The sequence below is a fragment of the Scleropages formosus genome, chromosome 22, assembly GCF_900964775.1.
Source record: "Scleropages formosus chromosome 22, fSclFor1.1, whole genome shotgun sequence".
Classification (NCBI taxonomy): domain Eukaryota; kingdom Metazoa; phylum Chordata; class Actinopteri; order Osteoglossiformes; family Osteoglossidae; genus Scleropages; species Scleropages formosus.
The window spans coordinates 2,877,023-2,900,771 of record NC_041827.1 but is presented as its reverse complement, the minus strand read 5'-3'; the positions used below and the strand labels follow the sequence as shown (position 1 = coordinate 2,900,771).

Genomic DNA, 23,749 nt, shown 5'->3' with positions numbered 1-23,749 from the left:
GGAGAAAAGTGTCAGAAAAATGTAAATAGACTTATGATAATCAAGTGCAGTTTCTTTGCCTGATACCACTGTTTTTGCTAGAGCATGTTGACTGTCTGCCTGTATAGTCTCATGTGATGGACAGATAATCAAGGCAGATGGTGTGATGCAAATTTATGTCACTGTTACGAGGTGCAGGAGAGAAGTGGTCTAAAAGAGATGTTTTCAGACATTTATTGGATACTGAATGGGATTCAGCAGTGCTGAGGGACAGAGGGAGCTAATTCCACCAAACTGGAGCCAGAACCAGGAACTGCTGTCCTTTCGATTTTGGTCTACTTGTCTGGGACCAATGAGCAGTTGGAGGTGAGCAGGTGTAGCATTCTTCCTCTTCCTTTTAGTGCAAGTTGGGGGAAAAAGTGCTCCTTTTTAGACCAGTCTGATGTCAAATGTATGTGGGGGGGGGATGGCGGTAAACAGAATGTGTGAGCATTAAAATTAACAGTTTGGAGCTCTTTGGTGCTCGAGTGACTCTGCTGGCTCTGTTATGATGTCTCTGAGGACAGGACTGGCAGCGCTTAAGAAGACTCAGACGGAGGATTCTCTGTGGATTTCTAATATATTACTTCCTGTCATCTTCTAGTCTTGTAGGACAGTAAAGCTGTTGTTCTCAGCATAATCTAGCAGACATGAGTCAGTTGTTGTGTCCCTGTGTATCTCATGTTTTACTGTAATTACTAAGTTGGTGGTGACCATTATTGGTTTGTTGTTATTGGTTATTAATCATAATTTAACAATGTGAATTGGCCTTCTTTTTTTCTCTCTCTCCTCTTAAGACAGGGATAAACTGGTAACCTCTAAATTTGTGGCTGTTGAAGATCCATTGTCTTCAGTGTTTTTTGTATCAGCCAGCTTGGACGTTTAAGTCCAGTTGCTGGGGGTTTGCAAGCCTTTTTTCCTGTCTGTCATCTCATTCCTTCCCTTTTCCTTCTTTCCCTCTCCTTAAATAACAATATTGTCAGACAGGATGGTAATCTTTTGTTGACTTCCTGATATGACCCAGGATGGAATGGAAATGCAGAAAGTGATAATGTTTTCACAATGTAAGAGGCCACAAAGGAGTGATATTGATGTTCTGGTTAATTAATCCTCTTCAAGTGTGTGGGTGTTTTTTTTTTTTTTGAACACAAGGAAATGTGTCTGGGCAAAACCTCATTATTTAACTGCAAAGAGAGACCAAGTGGAAATGGTAGTTCCCTTGTCTGGCTACAGAAATTCTTCTACCACTGAACAGAAGAGGTCGCTCCACACATAGAGTGGAGTTTCGCAGTGGGCCAATGGTTTGTTGTTCATATATACATTAATACAGCAGACGATTTCCACGGGGCCACTTTGCTCACTCATGAGAATGTTCCTGTGTAGTATGTAGATGGCTGGTTGCCTGGACTTGTCTCTAGTCACCGGCACATACTTCTGGCGTAGAGCACGGCCAGGAGCAGATGCTCAGTTTGTCGCCTGGGGATCCATGCTGTTGACTGGCTTGAGTCACTGGGGGGTAGAGGATATCAGTTCTTAAACAGCTGTGGGATTCAGTGTCAGCATGTGGGCGGACACTGGGTCACAGGAAACTAAGCCTTCGGTCCAACCCTGGAGCTAGTGGCTCTGCACATCCAATCTGTATCCTCACATTTTCAAGGTTTTCTGGTCAACTCTGTGCTGCTCTTCATTCACAAAGGGCCCTTTGGCACAAAATACTGGTCACTGGTCCTGCTCACATTTCAGTTCTGTCTTTAACATACTAGGTGTTTTGTGATGTCATGAATTACTGATCTTTTCACTGTTGTCAAATTCTTCATTCAGCTGTTTCCAGATGCTTGCAGTGTTTTTAAAATTTAGTTAAGCTCCTTTTGTTTCATGCATATCTATCAAATTCTCCAAGTCATCATAACACATTGAGGTAGTGTCATGATTGTTAAAATGTGGCCATTTTAATATTTTGAGTATTACAGCGTTTATAAGACTGAGAGGCTAATTCCAAAAAATAATTTGACATTTTTCTTACTTATTTGGTCTGACGTTGGTAATATTAATGCACTCGTTTATTTTTTTCTTATTTGAAATAATCCCAGTCCTATTTGTGTGGGTGAAAGCAGCTTTCTTTTTCACTCCTGGAGCCATATAGCTGTGGATGGGATTAATAAGTAGCCTAAGAATTAATATGTCGAGCCACATTGAGATAATACTACTGGTAGATACATGTCTGATGAAAGACTCTTTGGAATAATCACTGAGGAACTTGCATAGTAAGAGGGGTAGAACTTGGACCACATCCCCCCCCCCCCCCCCCCAGTTAGTTATTCTAGTTATTCTGCCGAATGGACCACTCAGCTGAGAGAAATTAATTCTGCTCCAGTTTCTTCAGGATGAAGGAAAAGTCTGTTGATTTAAAGGTTGTCCTTCATTTGCCTAGTTAGGTAACAGTGGAGTTTGTTAGTGGACAAAATGTGGATGTGGGTTTTGCTAGCGGGCTTTGAGGGTTAGTTATGAGGAAGAAGGTGACTGGACTCCATAGTTCTGTCTGTGGTAGTGTGTATGCAATGAATGCTTGTTCATGGCCTTGGAACCTGCTATGGGACATCTGCTGAAGAGAGTCACTGCCAGGGAATTGTCCAAGTGCAGTGGTGATCTAAAGGCAGTACCATGAATACTGCAACTTTTGTGTCTGTTTTCCGCTTGTCCACAACAGCAGGAAAGCATCCGTTTAACGCCCGGTGCCAGGTGTTAAGATTTTATTTACATTCTTACATTTCCGTCTACATAGCCTCTGGTGGGTGCCATTTTTTGGGGAGTAGATGGATATTTAAATGGCTTAAGTGCTTCTGATATAGCCGAGTACGATGTGATTGCACTGTAACTGATTTGAAAATGCTGTTCTAGCTTTTTTGGGATTACTGCTCAGAAGTGGGAAGTAGGATGAACAAACACTCAGGGCACACAGCTCGGCGCATAAATCCAGCTGCCTCACTCAGCACGCGCTTAATGATGCCTCCATTTAAACCACTGACTGACCCTGAATTTAAGGCCCTAAGGAAAGACCCTGTAAGAATAGGAGGTGTAAAATGAGGCCCAATAAAACACGCATTTTCTTTTGCTCTTTATAGAGTGATTTATGAAGTGTATTTAGTACAATCTTTCTCACTCTGATACATTTATTCATTTAGCAGTCACTTTTCTCCAAAGCAACATGCATCTGAGAACAATTCAGAGTGTATTACAGAAGGAGAGATTTGGATGCAGACACACGATTCCAGAGTACAGTAAATTTGTCCCCTTCCACTGTATGAACCACAATACATAGCATGTGTAGCTGCCTATAAGCTTTTCAGTTGAACAAACTTAAAATTATTGAACATAACAAACATGAATTTGTTTATCGAGCACAAAAATAAACCCCCCCCCCCCCCCCCCCCCCTCCTCCTCCTTCTTCCAGGGGTGGCCAGGTAAGACCCAGTGATTTTACTGGGGTGGCCAAAAAAAAAAATCACAACTGACTATGACATGCTGTACCAAAAGCAAATTCTACAGACAGAAATTCTACAGAATTTATTACGAATGTACAGAAGAAATTACAGTGGCAGTACTTAGGTCTGTAAAAACATGATGCTATCATTTAATACGATCCTTATTCTACATTATTTGTATATTTAGATGCTAATGATGCAAATTGGGTATTGGAAAATTTTTTTTTTTTTTTAATATTTGTAGATACAATTGATGTAACTTGCATACCTGGGGGGCCATGACTGACTTCATGAGTGGCTACTGCTCTCTGATTCTGGTCTGATGTGTGTTCTCTCTGTAGAGCTTCTCCACAACCTCCCTCTCGGACTGTATGATACCGCCGCTTCCTCCTTGTCTCTCGTAGCAGCACGCATTTCCCCTGCTTCTTCCCCCTCTGTAGCATTCATTTCCATGCTTCTTTGTCATTTTCAGTTTTACTACTACTAGTCCTCAGTTCATAAAAAAAAAAAAAAAGGAAAGTATCTTCCCCTGCTTTCCATTTGCTCTCTACAGTTTAGACAAACACACCTATCAAGAAACACTGTATTATTAAATTGAATAGCTACTTACATTATGAGTGTCACTTTTTTTGTAAGCATATGATCTGGTAGCATTTATGCAGTAACATTATTTTTAAAAATTAGCTAGTTAGTAGTTGCAGTAACTTTAGCTAACATTAGCTGTTATGCGATATTTAATTGTAAGCTAACATTTGCTTCTCATAATGAAACATCGCAGTACTTCTAACAAACTTTCACGAAATGGTAGTGAAATGTAGGTAACACTGATTCAACTCTCCTGATCACCAAATCCTCTTGCGTTGCTCACTTGGGCTGGACATGACTGGAGTAACGCTCCCGAAATTGAATTTTACTGCTCCTACTCCTCCCTCCTACACACAGAGGTTTGTGCCATGCGGGCGGTTCGCAGCTCTTCAGTTTAATAGCGCTGTACGCTATGTGCGTTGTACAAGTTTGAGTGGCGAAGAAGTCACCGCAGTGTTGTCAGAGTGCTTTGCACAACAGGGGTGATCAGGCTTCAGTCAGGGGTGGCACTGGCCACCTACGGCCACCACGTAGCTACGCCCCTGCCTGTGTTCCAGAAGTAGTATGTTCTTTGTTTTTGTTTATTTGAATGTATTACAGTGAGGGGGCAAAAACTTTTTTTTTTTTTTTTTTTTTTTTTTTTTTTTTAATTGCTTGATTACTTATAATGAATTATACTTTTATACTGTCCATTTAGAGTGTGTTTAGCATGGACACTCTCAGCTGCCAGCTTTTCAGAGTTTGTTGGATCTGAATTGAGAAAATACAGCCTTGTGATTTATACATGTAGTATTAAGCAAAGTCTGTTGTCCAGTTTGGGGAAAAAAGTAAGCTGGTGGATGAAAGTGTGATGTAACTGATCCATGCTCACAGTCAGATGAATGATACCAACTTGGAGAGTCTGCAGGTACATCCGTGTCAGTGAGTTCAACAACTGGAGAATTAGAAGACATCCTGGACACGGAGTCTGATGTCCACCTTATACCTAGGAGCAGAATGCTCAGGACGCAGGATTTTTTTTCGTTAACCTTCGAAACGTTTTCTTCCTCGGACTGCGGTCCCTCGCGCAGCTTTTTGGGGCTCGGAGGACACGTAAATCAAGGCACAGTTCCATCTGGTGGCTGGTGATGAGAAGGTTCCTTAAGCTCACTGAAGTTTCCCCGAGTTTCCTTTGCGGGAATGGTTTCCGAAGTCGGGTCGGCAGTGACGGCGAGGCTATTGTTTGATGGGAAAGTCAGAATCCACCCACTGCAAGTGAAGACATATGGTCACACTGCATGGGTCTTTTTTTTTTTTTTAAAAAGGGGAAAACTGCATTCACTTTTTTGTTCATGGAAAGGGACAGTCATGGAAACATTGTTTGCTTCATGAAAAGCAAATCTATAGACAGGAAACTGGAAACATATGGAGGCTTTTTTTTTTAAAAAAAAAAAAAAAAAAAAAAAAAAACCCTCCTTTTCTCTTCCCCCAAGTGACTTGTTCAGGGAGATGGTCTTTGGTACTGTTCATAAAAAAGTATGAAGAATGTAAGTTTCAGAGCTTTTTAGAAAACGCCAGCTTCTTTTAAACCAAGGTGGTGTTTTCTAAAAAGCTCAAACTTTTTTTTTTTTTTATATATGAAAAAACTTAGGAATTTTTGGGTCAGAAAACTATAGCTGCAGGCATGGGTATTTCTCAGAATGCTTAATGCTCTGGACTTGTAGCTTCTGTCAATTCCTGCAATTTTGAAAGATACAAAAACTAGTATTCTGCTGGTAAGTACCACTAAGATTATTTTCATATGTGAGAGCACTGGGAACGTCAGGATTTTTATGAGAGCAATTACTCTGGGTTTTTTTTTTTTGTTTTAATTCTAATTAATTTATCATTTTTAATTCTAACAATCATGTGCACTGCTTTGAAAAGCTCTGAGCAGACAGTTTGTCACCCCTGCTGTGCCACTATGAAAATCATTTGGTTCTTTCTTGCTTAGTTCATGCATGTTGTCTCACCATGACCTTTTCTGTTTCACAGATTTGAATTTTGGGAAAAAAGCCTGTGGTTTAAAGTAATCTGAGCCACTTTTCTTCTGTAGTAATACTACTAGTTAGTTGTGTGTGATGGGTTTTTTTTTTTTTTTTTGGTCCCAAAGTACTATGATATATTTGTCATATTCCATCATAGGTGATGATGAAATAATAAGCTTGCTGTATAGTTTTATTACTGTAGCTGGCAGCTGTTATATAGGGATAGCTGGTATTTGCTTTGGAGGAAAAGCATCCCCTAGATGAATAAATGTGATGACACGTTATATACATGGTGATTTGGCATATTGTAAAAATGTGGGTTAACTGGGAAAAGGAGGGCAGGACTCCTACTTACATAGTGAAAGTAAATCTGCCAAGTGGAGGGGAGTGGCCTGACAGGGGGACCACACCTCTTTGTCAGGAATGTCTGAGAAGTAGAGGGCAGTGGGCAGAGCCGAGCCCAAAGAAGTTCCCTCCCAGTTGTTAGCGAAAGCAGTCTTGGGAATGCGCGCACACACTCACCGACACACATGCCTGCACCCCCTCTCCCTCTCTCGCACGTAAGTTGATCAAGTCATTCCGTCTTCCTGTTTTTCAAAAGTTCCTCCCCTGTTTGGGCACGGGCTCGGCCACTCGCGTCGGAGCGGCGAATCAGCTGACAGCCTCCAGGATTCCGGGGGGAAAGAGCCAAACTCCTGGTGGATGAGCGATTGACACCGGGAGACTTGTGCTCAGTCTGTCTGCAAAAATGCAGTGTGTTTTGTAACCTTGGCTCCTGTTTTGTGTTTTTTTTTTTTTTTTTTTTTTTTGCGACGCAATTCCCCAACGGTGCCTGCAAGATTTGCTCTAGGGAGCCGACTGCTGTGAGGAAGGCACATTGTGGAGTTTCAGGAAGAAGCTTAGACCTCATGCTAGGTTTGAGGGCTTGAGGAAGACCCTGAGGCGAAGACTGAAGGAGGCAGGACACTTCCTGATGGATACAAGGGGATAGCCTGTCCCAGGATTCCCTGCGGGGGCCCACATCCTCGGTGACGCGAGGCCTGGATGAGGATGGAGACACTGAGAGAGTCCTTTCTCCACTTAACCTTTCAGATGTCCACCTACAAGCGGGCCACCCTGGACGAGGAGGACCTCATTGTGGATGATGGCAGCTCGGCTGCGGATGAGGTCTACCAGTCTTCGCGGATGCAGGTAACTAATACTCCACTACTATGGTCCTGTTGCATGTGCGCTGCAGAGGTTACAGGTTTTGACTCCATGCGTTGCAAATCGCACTGCTTCGCTTATTCTACTGTAGTTTGTGGTTTTCCAAAGAATGTGATTCTCTACTTTTAGTTGTGTACGTGATGGCAGAGTACATCTACCTGATTCCTCTTAGAAAAATATACTATTTTTAAATGAGAAAATGTTTTTAATTCACTTTTTAATTTAAAAAATGAAATTGTGCTTTCATAAGCCATTAAGAAACCTCATTTTGTTCATTGTACATTGATTTCTGATGCCTCAATTCCTTAAATGTCATCTTGGATTTATTCTGGTGTAAATTGCTGACATCTTTTTTAACTACTAGGTTGTGTGTGTGTGTGTGTGTGTGTGTGTGTGTGTGGGGTTTTTTTTTTTTTTTTTTTGAGGAAACTCAGAACATGGCCTAGTATCTGCCCTTATTTCACTGTGGTAATGCTCCACCTCCACTACAGGTATACCATCCGTACACAGTACCATGAGCGCTCCTGGTTTCCATGTTGTCTTGTTCCCCCCCAAACACAGCTTCCTGTCCACGGAATCACTTGGTGACTTTACAGGTGTCTGGGAGAGCCAAGCTGGAGATAAAACGGACACCCCGCTCTCGTATCCGTTCCTCTTTGGGGGGGTCATACGTATAAATACTGCGGCGAATTGCTAAGAATGGCCTTTCAAGGCATGCAAACACTGTGCCTTGCACTGCTTCTGAAGAAGGAGCAACGGGGGTCAAATTTCACTAATGACTCAACTGGAATTGTTGGAAAGTTGGAATGCAAAAGTTGGTGAGCGAGTTTGTTTTCATGTGTAACCTGATTTTGGATCCTGTCTGTAACCTGCATATTTGAAATTTTGAATTTTTTTTACCTCAATTTTGTACAGACAGGCTTCTTAACCTGCCAAATTTAATCATTGCAATCATGTAACCAGACATTATCAGAAGAAATTGACTTAAAATATTTTACTTGTTTGAGTTTTAATCCCCAACGCTGCATCCAATGTTTCTGGGATAGGCTCCAGTTCATGGCAACCCTGCTCAGGATAAGGGGTTATTGAAATTGGATGGAGTATTGCTTGTCTAAAATGTGACTGCTTATGTACTGTATATAGTCCCTGAAGTTGTATGTTTTTAAAATAGTCTGACACAAACAATACGTCCAGTGGTTAAGGGATACATTTTTAAAATCGCATTATTATATAATGTTTAATGCCAGTTATTGCAAGTGTCAAGTTTTACATTGTGTTCCAAATAATATTGTGCTTTTGTGTCTCCTGTTGTGCAGGTAGGGTTAATTCTAGCTTTGCATTCAGTTTTTAGTGCAAACTGTTGTCTGTGTTTCATTTAACAGGGTCAGTACTACGTACATTTCCGTGCGGTGCAACATGTGCACAACTGCTGCGTTTCAGTTAATTCTGTTACACTGCTCTTGCTCTTATGTCCGCAACCTGAGTTAGATTAGCCACTTGGTTTATTTCCAGAAATCTCTGATACTTAAAAATGCTGGCTTCTCCTCTCCCCAATATGACGCTGTGGTTTCACACAGAATGTGCTCACCGTGGAGCTGGGAGGAGGCCCAGACCTCAGGTCCTGTCTTGGCAGAGGAAAACATCTAACCGCATAGTTATTTTACACCAAAATGTGTCCACTAACCTTATTTCGTTCTGGCAGAGTTACCCGCCACCCTCCAGAGCCCCTGCATTCGGGAGCTGTGATCGTTTGTGCTCTCTGTACGGAAGCAAACTTAATGCGTTTTATGCTGCCTTTGTTGGCCGATGAATTCAGTTCTAATCGTGTCTGGCTGCAAAAGTGGGTGTCGTGGAGCTTAATACTTGATCCCCCTGCCAAGAGCCTAATTCTGTAAGTCTGATCCGGATTTATAGCGATCTCAAGATCCCAACTGTTAATGGGTGGATTTAAACGCAGCACCTTCTTGTGTGTACGCACGCACAGCACTGTAAGATGAAGGTCCACCACATTTACATGAATTTATTTGGCTGTCACTTTTCTCTCTAAAGCTGCTTAGTTATCTACCAGTTTATGCAGCTTGGCAATTTTGACTAGAGCAATTTAGGCCAAGTACCTTGCTTCAGGGTATTACAGCTGGAGGTGGGATTTGAACCTCTGACCTTTTGGGTCCAAAAGCAGCAGCTCTAACCACTACGCTACCAGCTGAGCCTCACGTGCTCATGCAATTGAATTTTTTTTCCCCCCTTATTTTATGAAGCATATTACTGGCTTTTAATGTGAATACTTACGATAGAACATTACAAAGAAATTGACATTACTAGTTGAAATTTTCCTTAAGTAGAGCCTTGTAGTTATGATTTATGTAGTTTGTGTGAAACAATGCTTGTTGTTCCTGCTGTGACATATGACACATTTGAGGAAATGTCTCATGTTGGTGGGCAGATCCTGTGTCTGTAGCTCCAATTGAACTCATTCACATAGTTATTTGCATGAGTGTCTTGTGTCAACGGTGGTGTCTAATGGTGTTTGTTCATCCAAGTAAGAGATGGTCATACCTAACCTACTCACTGTACCTTCAAATGGCTCTGAAATTACTTCTGTTGACTTTTTGGAGGGTGGTACAGCAAGTAGCCTTACTGCCTCGTAGTGACTGGGTGGTCTGAGAGAACATTGCTTTTATCCCCACTCTGTGTGGAGTTTGCATGTTCTCCCCATATCTGCATGGGTTTCTATTGGGTGCTCTGGTCTCCTCCCATAATCAGTCATCCAGTTTACATTTACATTTATTCACTTAGCAGATGCTTTTGTCCAAAGCGACTTACAACGGATACTATGTAGTGTTACTAGCCCACACACCTTATTCACCAAGGTGACTATATTGCTACATACACTACTTACAAGTGGTTACTCATCCATGCATCAGCGAAGCACACTCACACACTGTGGGGGAACCTGAACAGCATGTCTTTGGACTGTGGGAGGAAACGGAGCACCCGGAGGAAACCCACGCAGACACGAGGAGAACATGCAAACTCCACACAGACTGAGGGGGGGATCAAACCCACGTTCTCTTGCACCACCCAGGCGCTGTGAGACAGCAGCGCTACTCTCTGTAACACCGTGCCGCCCTTCAGTTCAAATGAATTAGTCAAATGCCGTGCCCGCCCGCCAATGGACTGCTATCCTGTCCACCCTCCAGGATAGGCTCTGGTTCACTGTGACCCTAATAGGACAAGTGATTATTGAAAGTGGATGGATGGATATACTTTTGTACAGTTTGTGTATTGGTCCAAAATGATGTGTTCTTAGACAAGAATACTAGTTTGTGCCCCTGCCTGGTGTTGTCTACCGTAGTAATGGACCGTCAGAGGCACACTGAGCTCTGGTTCCTATTATGGAGTATACAGTAGTGTCACTGATGGTGATTGCATATCTTGCCCTTTCTCTCATGCTCACTGTGTGGTTGCATGCGCAGGTGACGGTCAGGCACGGTCGTGGTGCCAGGTGCTGGATGGAGAGGACCATGGCAGAGAAAGTACTGCTGGGGCTGGTCTGCGTGTTGTCCCTTGCCTTGTTCGTGTGTGTGCTCGTCCTTGGGCGATTCCACAGCAGCAGTGAGTATAACCTTCATCACCCACTTAGAGAGAACTTTTTTTTATTCAGGATCATTTCTTTTCTCTCAATGGTTTTTGGTTACACTCACTGGGGGAAGTGACTGAAAGCAAAGACCGTGGGACATGAGAACTTCTAAACCCTGTCTGCTCAGCTTAGTCTTTCAGAGCCGCAATTCCAAGAGGTGCAGTTGTGCTATATCGTGTTTGAACTATGCAAAATGTACTTTGTTATTCAATATTCAAGATCTAAATGTGAGGTTCTCATGCTCCTAAGCCCCATTGTACAATATTTACATTTATCTAATGCTTTTTCTCCTAAGCAATTTGGAATGTTACTTAATTTTGTACATGAGGGTCATTTTTACTGGAACAATTTAGGGTAAGTACTTTGCTCAAGTGTACTACCACCAGAGGCAGAATTCGAACCTGTAGCCTCTGGGTCCAAAGGCAGCACCTCTAACCATTATCGTACCGGCAGTCTCCATTAGTGTCCTCGATGATATTATTATAATAACACTAATCTCTTTATCAAAACGTATGAAACATAATTTCCAGAATCAAGTTATGTTCGGTGAAAGTCTGACAACGGGTCAAGAGTCGCCACTTCCCAGCATTTACTTATGGAAACTGAAAGCCACTTCCTTCCATTCAAGACAAGCTTCCATCTCTCCTTTTATAACATGTCACATTGTGAAGAAACTGCTTTGTCATGGCTTTAAACCTTCCTTTCCCTGTCTGCGTATGCAGTGCCATAGTTGGCTTATCTCAGTGTCTGGCAGTTCGCAGTGCGTCATGTGCCTCAGCCCCTAATTGTTGTCCCGCTGAGTTCCGTTTTAACCACAGTGTTTGGTCAATATATAAATAATATTATTTTTTTTTTTTTTTTTTTTTGCCCAAACCCAAACAAATCCTCTGCACTGCGGTCATACCCAGCAGTAAAGCTAATCTTAACACAAACATCAGATCTTGCCTAATCCCAATAAATGTTTCTTAGGCTCATAACACTTGCATATTTTATTATCTTTTGTGGGTATAATAGTTGACTCATTGTACGTACTTCCCCGTCATATAGGCGTGCAAAAAAATATACACACAAAACCGCAGTGTGAATATGAAGGGATTATTTCAGCTGGACTGAACTTGTTTTTATAACTTGGAGACTAGAATTGTTTTCCTTTTCTTCATCAGAAAAAGTCTGAGATGATGGATCAAGGTTTCAGACCTTGTTCAGAATCTTCACACTATTCCTCTGGGCTTCCAGTACTCAATTCCCTAAATGACCGTGACGTTTCCCGTTTCTTTAATGTCCCAGTAGCCGTATGTATGTATGTATGTATGTATGTATGTATGTATGAATGATAGCTTAATGGAATTTTTTGCTGCTGTATGTTCAGTGGCTACCCCCCCAAGCTGGAACCCTGCTTGTCACACTCTGAGCCATATTATTTGTCTGTCATAGTAAGTTGGTGCTCCGAAAACCGTGACACGCAGCAGGAAGAGGCTAAGGCAGCGTCGCTCTACAACTATCCAGGGTGAATCGTACTGGATTTATAGCTGGGTGTGAAGTGAAGTGAAGAAGCATCTGGCTTGTGTGCTGGTGCATGTGTGTGTCTGAGTGTGTGATAGCAGGACAGGGGGAACCCTTACAATGGACACTGGAAGTATTTGTGCCAGAACCTTATTGCTGTTCACATCACTGCAGGCTTGTTAACACTGGTTTCACTGTGAAGTATGACTTGAGGCTGTGGCCCAGATGGCATCATTTACACTGTGATAAAGAAGAGACTTTGCATTTTTGGGTTTTTTTTTTTTTTTTAATTGACTTAAATGTGACTGAACTATCCCAGCCAACTTTATGGGTCAACTATTCCCCTATACAAATGTTAGCTGTTACTATTAATTATTGTTGTATTTTCATTTGCATGAATGTGTGTGCAGTTTTTGGATAGTAACAGAAGTGTTACATGACATGTAAATCAAGGAGCAGTAAACCCATTTATTTGTTAAAGTTAAATAAGGAACTGCAGAAATGAGATTTGGAACACTGTTAATATGGTTTATTTAAAATATGTGCTTCGTTGTGGCTAGTCAGCCTTCTTTTTTAGAAAGTAGCAGGTCCAGAAGGACCAATTTAAAAATCCAATATTTCTCCAGTTGCTGAAGTTTTGTCTCTTCAGACTGATCCGGAGGAATTGCTGACAATCATTAAACAGTGAATGTGAAGCTATAGAGCTTGAATTTAGTTTTCTGCAAGGTTATGGTTAAATAATGTCAAATTTAAATGAATGATAAACATGAATTCTCCTCTAAGGTATTACATGTGTAACAATGCAAAATTACTTGCAGTGATTGTGTTATTCGTAATGGTAATCTGTATAGACCCCACACTGTTAGCGTTGGTAAATCTTATGTTCTTAAAACACCCATAAAAAGTCAGTAGTTTTAAGGTGATTCATGTGATTATGAAAATTGCTGCATGGTAAATGATAAATATTACATTTTGGTGTTTTCAGGAAATACAAATGCTGTTGCGTATGCTTAGTAAATTCCCCCAAATATTTTATATGCATTATAGTAAGCAGTTTTTTTGTGTGTGCGTGTGTGTGCGTGCGTGTGCGTGCGTGTGCGTGCGTGCGTGCGTGCGTGCTACACGGATAGGTCACCCTGAGCTGTGTCTATCTGAGGCCTGTGTGACAGTGGCAAGTGCAGTGCTGGGGGCCCTTGACCGCTCTGTGGACCCATGCCATGACTTCTACAACTTTGCCTGTGGGGGATGGGTGAAGAACAACCCCCTCCCTGACGGAAAGTCACGCTGGGGCCCCTTCAGCAGCTTGTGGGAGCGCAACATGGCCACCATGAAGCATTTGCTTGGTAACACACCTGCTTACATTTACATTCATTTATTTAGCAGATGCTTCTCTCCAAAATGACTTCCAATGAACTCTATGTAGTGTTACTAGCCCACACACCTTATTCACCGTGGTGACTTACACTGCTAGATACACTACTTACACTGGGTCACTCATCCATACATCAGTGGAACACACTCTCTCTGTCACTCACACACTATAGGTGAACCTGGACAGCATGTCTTTGGACTGTGGGAGGAAACACCCACAGACGGGGGGGGAGAACATGCAAACTCCACACAAACTGAACAGGGATCGAACCCCTGTCTTCTCACACCACCCAGGCACTGTGAGAGAGCAGCACTACTCGCTGTGCTACCATGCTGCCACCTGCTTGTTTCTTACCACCAATAAAAGATACGTACACACTCTCTCACAGAGGCAGGAAGGTCTCTTGTGACACAAGCCAGTTATGTAATGTATGTGACAACTTCCTCTTTAAGTAAATTTAAATGTATGTATAATTACATCTAGGGCTGTGTTCAGTGAGAAAGCATGGTTTGTGTGTGTCAGAGGGGGTTAGATGATTGTTGGCAAGAACATATGTCATATTAATCTCTCTCACATCAGGTCATGCTACTGTATCCCCTTGCTCCATCATAGTCACTTATTTATATGTCAGTCTGCCAGCTGAGGCAGAAAGGTTTGGCGGAGTCCGTTTTGAAGGCCATTCATTTGCACGTGTTTACAGAGAACAGCACCAAGGAAGGGATGAGTGAAGCAGAGCGCAAGGCCCAGTGGTACTACCAAGCCTGCATGAATGAGGCCAAGATTGAGTCATTGGGGGCGCAGCCCTTACTGGAGCTCATCAACCAGGTGAGGTTTTCATCCCATCCAGACCGTGACACGTCTGCTGATCTGGCACACAACTGCATTCCCTGTTCCAAAGAGTCCGATGCCACTTCTCCTGAATGTCTGAGACTTCACTGTTGCACATTTCAGACAGGCGGCTGGGCTTTGACAGGACCGTGGGATAAGGACAATTTCCAGGTGGTCCTGCGCACTGTGTCAGCACGCTATCGGACCTCCCCTTTCTTCACCGTCTTTGTCAGTACGGACTCCAAAAGCTCAAACAGCAACATCATTCAGGTGAGGACCTGATGCTGAAGAGCTTGTGTGGCTCTTGTGTACGAGGAGGTGTGCGAGGTGGATGGGATCTGCGGGAAATGTTGAGCATCGGGTCCTTTCACTACACGCATGTGTTAAGTCTTTCGTAACGTGGAAATTCTGAGTCTGAGTGTGGAGATGCGTTAGATATATGTAGAGACAGGTCTGACTGAAGGAAGTCCACACGCTGGACGTGGGTGGAGTGGACCTGTTGTTGCAATAACTGTCTTGTATTGTGACAACTCTGGAGTTGGGCCTTCAACAAGAGTGCAGGATTTGATGAGGCCCTCTTCTCTTGGACAGGTCGACCAGTCTGGGCTGGGACTTCCTTCACGGGACTACTACCTCAACAAGACTGCAAACGAGAAGGTTTATTACTAGAGAAGCATTTTTGTGGGCAATATTGGACCAGGGAGCTCTGTCAGGATTTTTGGCTCCCTTTAAGTTTTAGGCTTTGTCAGTTAACACTCAAAACGTTTATTTTTTTTTCATGTTTGTGTCACAACATGTCAGTGCATGCCATCTTAACACAATTATAAAATACTTGATGGTTATTGAAACATGATCCTCTGTTGCACAACACTCTTGAAATTAAACAAATATTCTCCCTTGTTGCACCGCCCCCCCCTCCCCCAACTTCCTTTACTTGGGTCACAGTATCTAAAGGCCTACTTGGACTTTCTAGTGGAACTAGGGGTCTTACTGGGGGGCTCGGAAGAGACGTCTAGGACACTGATGCAGGAGATTGTGGACTTTGAGACTGCTTTGGCCAACATAACAGTGCCCCAGGAGGAACGGCGAGATGAGGAGCTCATCTATCACAAGATTCAGGCAAAGGATCTGAAGGTAAGCCACACAGCAACCCCCCCCCATAAAACCCTCCTCACACCACGTCTCAGCTCGAAGTCCTGAAGTGAGGGCTTTTACTGCTCGGAGGAACTCTGATCTCTGCTGGAAAGTCACTACTGGTCAAGCACAGACTACTACCTAGGATGGTCCTGAACCATGATGTTTTTCTTCATGGCTCAATCTCCCAGAATGCATTGTTTCCAGATAAATGTTTTGAGAAACTGTTAGAGAACAGCTGTTCCAGATCTGCAGTTTTGTATGTTGTAATTGTATCTGATTGTTTTTTGCATGTTTTAGTTAATTGTGTTGTGTGTGTGTGTGTGTGTGTGTGTGTGTATATCCCCAACAGACTCTAGCCCCTGCAGTTGACTGGATACCCTTCCTGACAGAGGTGTTTGCACCGGTGGAGCTCAATGAGTCAGAGCCAGTGGTGGTGTATGCCAAAGAGTACCTTGAGAAAGTCTCTGATCTCATCAAGAACACCAACAAGAGGTGGGCAAGAGAGGCAGGATTCTCAATATGAGAGCCCTCTCCTATTTCAGTCACCATTTTTGATTTTTGCCGCTCGGGTCCTCAGTTCTACCTACTTTTCCCATTTATTCATTTATCTGATTCTTCTCCAAAGTGACTTATGCTGTTAAGGTACTTACCCTGAATTACTCCTGTAAATTTACCCAGCTGTATAAATGGGTAAATCATTGTAAGTACCTTGCTCAAGGGTACTATATCTGGAGATGGTATTTGAACCTGCAACCTTTGGGTCCAAAGGTAGTACCTCTAACCAGTACACTTCCAGCTGTTCCACAAATTTAGCTATGGGACAAACTAAAATGAATTGTAATCACTTGGATGATAAATTACATTGGATGACGGCAACTCTTCGAATGCCATGGTCAGCGAGGATCTTCCTCCAGTTGTTGTGCAGGGGAATAACAATGTAAGTGTTTTCTCCCTTTGTGCCAACTAAACAGAGGGTAGTATTGTGTTCACGGAAGGACTGGTGACATTGTATTTCAGATCCTGAATCAGCTGGGTGACCACATTTCCTGTGGATGTGATTATTGTTGTCTTGGGAGACATATTATCAGCAGGAAGAACTGCAGCTTCATTAAAGCAGTGCTGCTTGGTATGCCCAGCACAGCAAAGTGGCACACGACATCAGTTGTACCTTCTAATGGATCGAGCAGAGCCAAGCCATGTTGGGAAAATGCTTGATCTCAATTATTAAAAACTCACGGCTGTTTACTTTCAGTGAGATGCCCTTTCTCAGCGAGAGCGGTTCATAGACATAAAAGGTGGAACAGCTTTTCCATTACATAAAGTGCCCATCTGACCTTTATCTCAGGATACAGGATGCTTGCAACTCAGATTTATGTCTGTACTCTTTGCATCTGGCTTTACGTCAGAAACTGAATGAATGCCCACACACCACACTTACTGAGTGGTGTACCTCTGCCCACAGCTGCCCTTTAGTCATGGTCCTTTGTGCCATCTTGGTGAGATCTGCAGCCTTGGCGATCATGACGACTGTCAAACAGTCACTTCCATCCTGGCAGAGCCTTTGAGATCTGATACGTACAAAGAGATGATTCCTTGGGAGATTTGCATATTTCCAACATGTCACAAATGTGTGTGTCCAGCCTCTGTTTTGAATATATTCCCTCAACATTCAGATGAGTCCATCCGTTTTATCTGCTTGTCCTGGGCAGGGCTGCGTGGGCCCAGAGCCTATCCCTGGAGTCACTGGCGCAAGGCTGAGGCGGGGTACACTGTGAATGGGATGGCCGCACACACTCACTCATTCACACACTACTGCTGATTTAGTGTCACCATTCCACCTGAACTGCATGTCTTTGGACTGTGGGAGGAAACAGGAGCACCCAGAGGAAACCCACACCTACACAGAGAGAACACACAAACTCGTCAGACTGAGGCAGATTTAAACCCGCACCCGAACAGCCCAGGCGCTGTGTGAAAGCAACGCTACTTACTGCACCAACAAGTGAGCCCAGTTGTTGCTTTAAAATTCATGTGGGATGAAAACCAAGAAACACCGCCATGGATTTGAGCAATTTGAACTCGATGTGATTTTACTTGCAGTCTAATCCTAGGTATGCATTCACATATGTTGTAAAACCCTTAAGTTTATGAAGTGTATGACAGTAAAAATGTGGTTGGGGGATAATGTGATGGGGTGAATTATATTTTTTGCAGTTTATTGCACAGTGTTCTGACTCCATATTCATTCCCATCTCATGGTAGTCTCCTCAACAACTACATGATGATGAAGGTGGTGAGGAAGATGGTCTCCATCCTGGACCAGAGATTCCAGGATGCTGAGCAGCACTTCTTTGAAGTCATGTATGGCACAAAGAAGGTGAGCAGATAGAGGTCATGGATTGGGGGGAGGGGGCAGCAGGTAAGTGCCAGCCACAAGAAGATGGTGCAAGTGGAGTCATCAGACATGCATTGACATAACTTACACCTGAGCTGTAAGTAGCCCTTACTCATTGTAATTAGTAATTGGTAAACATTAAACGTTGAGCATGAACATGTTAAATTTAATAGTAAAGTCACTGGCAGGTCTGAGGTGTCTCATTTTGCTACCATCTCACAAACCAGCAAACGGCTTCAGTTAGGCTCTAACAACGCCCAGGACCCCATGCTGCTGCTGATGTGACCTTTCCCTGGGGTCATACTGAAAGCACGTAACATGATTACCCTGTCCAGGCCAGTGCCCAATGCGACGCGAATTGACCACAGAGCCTGGCATCCTCTTTGAGCGCTCATTGCCACTTCACTGCCTCCCCCCCCCCCCCAGCATTCCCCATCCTTCCTGGCCCGGTCTTAGTCTTGATTCCAAACATGAAACTCGGAGACAGGAAGTGGAGGGACTGCAAAGCGTGTCCGGTTATTGATAGTGGCGTGAAGCTCTAAGACGGCTGGCTGAGGAATACTTTCTCCAGGGAGGGCGGAGAGAGCTAGAGAAAGCTAGAAAGAACATTTGTGTAAATCATAATGATGGCATCGTTCTTACTCCTAATTCTGGTGAAACACTAGGTTTGGGAAAGGTTTGGCCTGTTCTCCATTTCCTAATGTAATTTTTTTGGGTGAAACAGTGCTTGATTTCAGCCTGCATACAAAACTTTACTGTGTCATTTACTTGTAATGTGATGTGGCGATTCCTGTTAGTGAAAGGCACAGTCTATATCAGTTGATGTATCTATTAAACCCCCAAAAAGATGTGCATATGAGGCGTCATCTCTCTCTGGGTATGATTAAAGAAGGGAATGTGGATGGCTTGGGTCTTATGTGGAGGAATGAGAGGGTTTTCTGTCAAAGCACTAACTGCGCAATTTAAGCAGTTATTTTTTAATCCAAAATTTTGGAAATATTTTTAAGTGGTGTCATTTTCAAAGCATTTATAGAGATGAATACATATTGTTAAAAGGGGGGGGAAATTAGTTTCCTGCAGTTTGTGCTGCTTTCACTGGTGCTCTACAGTGTATTAAATAATGCAATTCTAAATTACTGTTCCAAAATCCAGAGAGAAAGCTATGTTTAGACAGCCAAAATCTGTATTATTGTTAATTTTTTGTGAATCACGTAAGTATATTCAAGGACTTGGAGCTCTGTATTTTTAAGTGCAGTGCTGTATAGGGGTTGTGTCATCCAAGTGTCAGTTGGAATGTCTTGGAAAGAGTATCTAAACAAGTGTTGTGCATCTTGATAGAGAGTTGGTATGTGAGGGTGAGTTGATGTTTTGTCAATGGACAGGGTATCTGTGTTTTCCTAGAAGTAGGAAGGAGTCGGTGTAAACAAGTGGGGTCAGCTGAGATCAGGCCACTTGGGATGGTTTCTTAAGGGGTATCTGTGTGCCATTCCAGAGTTGCACCCCCCGCTGGAAGCTGTGCGTCAGTGACACAGACAGCGCCCTTGGCTTTGCCCTCGGAGCCCTCTTTGTCAAAGCCAACTTTGCTGAGGACAGCAAGGCTATTGTGAGTGTTCTCAGGCCCTGCATCCCTTCACGCGTTACCCGACTCGCACGCTGCCCCCAGGGCTAGGCGCCTCTGTGCTCATATCAGCTCCGCTGTCCCTGTCCGTCAGGCAGAGGACATGGTCTTGGAGATCAAAAGGGCTTTTGAAGACAGTTTGCAGTACGTGAGCTGGATGGACCCCGAGACTAAAAAAGCAGCCATGGAGAAGGTGAGAAAAGGGACGCTCCTCGCTTCCACCTGTTGACCGTTTCCGTCCTGGTTTGTTGACAGAGCCCTTTGTTACAAGGAGCTCCCTCAGCAATATCTGCGTGTTTCTGTGCTCACTGTGTTCACCTCTTTACCTTCTTTTTGTTGTCACTTGTCTTTGGCTGTGATTGTATACTGGGTCCAAGGCAAGAAGTGATGTTTGGCAAATTTTTGCCATTTTCAAGGGCAAGGGTTAGGGCTGCTACTTTTGGACCCAAAGGTCACAGGTTTGAATCCTGCCTCTGGCTGTAGTACTTTTGAGCAATGAACTTACCCTAAATTTTTTACCCAGTAAAATTACCCAATTGTATAACTATAAATTGCTTAATACTGTAAGTCACTTTGGAGAAAAGTGTCAGATAAATGAAGAAATGTGAAAATCCCATCAATGAGAGTAGAGGTTTTGGTTACTTGCCTCTGGATCATTACTGCCACCTGGTGTTTTCTAGGCAGAAGCAATCTACAACATGATTGGATATCCAAAATTCATCATGGAGCCCAAGGAGCTTGACAAAGTGTTCAATGATGTAGGTACAACTGCTCTTCCAAAAAATGAAATCCCATCACATTGGTGCAGTCTTTTTTTGTGTTGTCAGTCAGCCCCACTGATACTCTATTTGGAATTCTACTGGAGAATTCAACATCATATCTTTTTAAAGTCACTTCTTTTGTGTATTTTATAATGGGTTACTGTTTAATTACTTGCAAAATAAAAATAAGCCCAGCCTCTCTTTCAAAGTGGCATGTTTTGGAACTTTACTGCTTTGTTTCTGCCTGCAGTTTGAGGTGGTTTCAGACCTTTACTTCCAGAACGTCATGCAGTATTACAACTTCTCCGGCAGAGTCACTGCAGACCAGCTAAGGAAGACCCCCAACAGGGACCAGTAAGTGGCCTAGCGCTTCTCTAGATCTACCAGAAGAACATGAATGCTAATTTGATCTGAGATTTGACAACCTAGTGCACTTGGGGTGAGACAGGGGCAGCTAGTAGCAAAGTGGTTAGAGCTGTTGTCTTGGAACCCATAAGTCTGAATCTCACCTCTGGCTACCGTACCCTTCAGCGAGGTTCTTACCTTCAGGTGTGCCAGTAAAATTATCCAGCAATATAAATGGGTGAATAATTGTAAGTAACTTAAGTGTAAGTTGCTTTGGTGAAAATTGTCAAATGAAAATCTGTATCTTGTGAACTTCATTAATGTAAAAAGTTTATATGAACAATGCAATTACATTTGACATACCAAGGAGGTAATTTCTAGACCAAGACTGAATGGCTTCTGTTTAATCTGTGTCAATATTTACTCATTTCCTCTAATATTTATAATGTTGGTCAATAGACTGGAAATGATGCCAATAAATTAGCTTTTACTGTGACAAAATAGATTAAAACCAGCTAGTGAAAGCAAAAGTATACATTTGGAGTGATTTATATCAGAAATTTAAAAATAAAATTTTAAACTGAGTGTCAGCAATGAAACCAGAATGACATGACAAATATCATACATAGAAATAAAAAAAAAAAAAGGAATTCCTTTGAAGGCGTGACAAACTATGTGGTTCTGTGATACGATGCTCTCACGTATGAAATAATTTAAACCAGAGTTTAATGTGAGTAAATGGCAGATTTGCTTACGTTTTAAAAATCATATGCAGTACTGTGCAAAAGTCTTAGGCACTTAGCTGTTTCACAAAAAGATTTCTTTTAGACGGTTATTTAATGTCTTCTGTATTAGTGTCAATGGGAAAGAGTATATTTTAGATTTCCAAGCACTCCTTTTGCAAAAAGTCACATACACGCACACTTCTCTGAAACCACTTGTTCCAAGTGGAGTTGTGGCAAACCGGAGCCAAACCCGGCAACACAAGGTGCAAGGCTGGAGGGGGTGGGGACACACCCAGGACAGGACACCAGTCTGTGGCAAGGCACCCCAAACAGGAATCAACCCCACTTGGGACAAGCGGTTGTTAATGATGGATGGTTACTAAGCTTTGTAAGAAATTTATTAAGAGCATTATTTTTACAAGCATTCTCACTTTACAGCTTTTTTCCTAAAATTTTTGCCCAGTACTGTATGTCTATAATGGACTTCAAATCTGAATTTGAACTTGATAACTGTTCGCTTGAATCCCATTTGCAAACCACAGGTGGTTCATGTCCACACTTTGAGAACCACTGTTGTAGGGGATCTTTTGGCTCTCATCTACCAGTTTTGAGCCTGTCTGTCAAGCGCTGCCTCTCCATCTTCCACCTCTATGCTCTAAGCTGATGTGCTGTTGTCTGCACATCAAGATGAATAACAAAACTTACGTTTACGTTTCTAAACAACCATTTATTTCTAGTTATTACACTTTTATTGGGTATTACCAAATTTCCTTTGTGTGAGGTAGAAGAAAGAATTGTGGAGATGCAGGTGAATGCCAATATCCTAGCATAGCTCTATCAGGATCCATTATGGAGCTTTTTTAAAATTTTATTTACGTGTCATGAATACCCAGCAACGTGTAAGATGTATTCTGGCTCAGAATGAGAGAATGAGGGGGGGGACCCCCCCGCCTCTCTCCCTGTCCAGGTTGACACTTTACTTTACGTTTATTCATGTACACTTAATTCTTCTGCAAAAGTTTTTCTCCAAAGCATCGTACAACTCAGAGTAAACAAAAGTGCATTTCATCAAGGGACAGAGAGAAACGCACGTGATTTTTGAAGTATTCACTTAATCCGATACCATGGTTTACCTACGCAAAAAAGTTCTGATTATACTCCTGCCACTTCTAAATCCCTTTGGATAAAGGTAAGTGCCATCATATTAATTTGACTCATGGCTACTATTACTTGTGGTTTTCTTTGTAAGGGTGGGATGAAAATGGTTTAGTTGTCTTCTGCATATATCTTTTTGACTTTGGGGAGAACATGCATATTGAAGTGCATATTCTAGCCTCTGCCTCAATGAGCCACTCGAGCACAATAAGATCGCTCTTGAGAAGACCAGAGTGCTATGATGTGGAAGGAACAATCCATATCACTTCCTTTCCACCTTTCAGGTGGAGCATGACACCACCAACAGTGAACGCCTACTACAACCCCACCAAGAATGAGATGGTGCTACCAGCAGGGATACTCCAGGCTCCGTTCTACAATAGGGCATGGCCCAAGTAAGTGACCCGTTGCTGTTTACAGCCCTGGAATGACGGGGTTGAGTTAAAAGTAAAGAAGAGCTCAAGTCCAGTACTTGAAAGTTGTCTTTTGAAGTCCCATGAGGGGTCCTTCTGTTGTCCCTTTTAGGAGAGTGTTTCACCTTTATAGCTCCCAAAAAGCATCTGCCTATATAAATGGGTAGATATTTTGGATAAAATCACTGAACAAAATATTGATTAACCACTGTGAATAATAATAATGTCATATAATGTGCCTTTAGGGCTTTGAATTTCGGTGGGATTGGAGTTGTTATGGGCCACGAGTTGACACATGCCTTTGATGATCAAGGTAAGACTGCTGATCTTATTTGTGTGCATTAACCTTTCCCCCCCCTTACAAATTAATCATGGCCAGTTGCCCACTTGTGTTCCTCTAGCTCTTAAGGGATGGAGACATGCACATTGCAAGCCAGTGGCTTTTTTTTTTTTTTCCCCTTTTCTTTTCTTTTCTTTTTTCTTCTCTTCCCCCCCCCCCCACCCCCACTCAGCAGGCTGCAGGTTCCAGCAGGCAGTGTAACACACTGGCTGTCCAGTTT

General features: G+C 42.8%; 1 protein-coding gene across 3 annotated transcripts in view; it reads left to right on the top strand.

Moving 5' to 3' along the window:
- The window catches only part of ece1 (endothelin converting enzyme 1), a 31,956-nt gene that overhangs the window by 5,093 nt on the left and 3,114 nt on the right, over window positions 1-23,749 (top strand). For 2 of the 3 annotated variants that reach the window (XM_018725898.2, XM_018725899.2), the window contains exons 2-16: window positions 7,184-7,282; window positions 10,774-10,912; window positions 13,571-13,783; window positions 14,513-14,637; window positions 14,764-14,910; window positions 15,232-15,297; window positions 15,586-15,774; window positions 16,127-16,269; window positions 18,040-18,154; window positions 19,665-19,775; window positions 19,885-19,983; window positions 20,471-20,548; window positions 20,802-20,905; window positions 23,061-23,171; window positions 23,435-23,502. In XM_018725898.2, the coding sequence (XP_018581414.1) occupies window positions 7,184-7,282; window positions 10,774-10,912; window positions 13,571-13,783; window positions 14,513-14,637; window positions 14,764-14,910; window positions 15,232-15,297; window positions 15,586-15,774; window positions 16,127-16,269; window positions 18,040-18,154; window positions 19,665-19,775; window positions 19,885-19,983; window positions 20,471-20,548; window positions 20,802-20,905; window positions 23,061-23,171; window positions 23,435-23,502 (1,807 nt within the window). Of the gene's footprint in view, window positions 1-6,930; window positions 7,283-10,773; window positions 10,913-13,570; window positions 13,784-14,512; window positions 14,638-14,763; window positions 14,911-15,231; window positions 15,298-15,585; window positions 15,775-16,126; window positions 16,270-18,039; window positions 18,155-19,664; window positions 19,776-19,884; window positions 19,984-20,470; window positions 20,549-20,801; window positions 20,906-23,060; window positions 23,172-23,434; window positions 23,503-23,749 lie in introns of all 3 variants that reach the window. The other variant, XM_018725897.2, reaches the window with a different exon arrangement.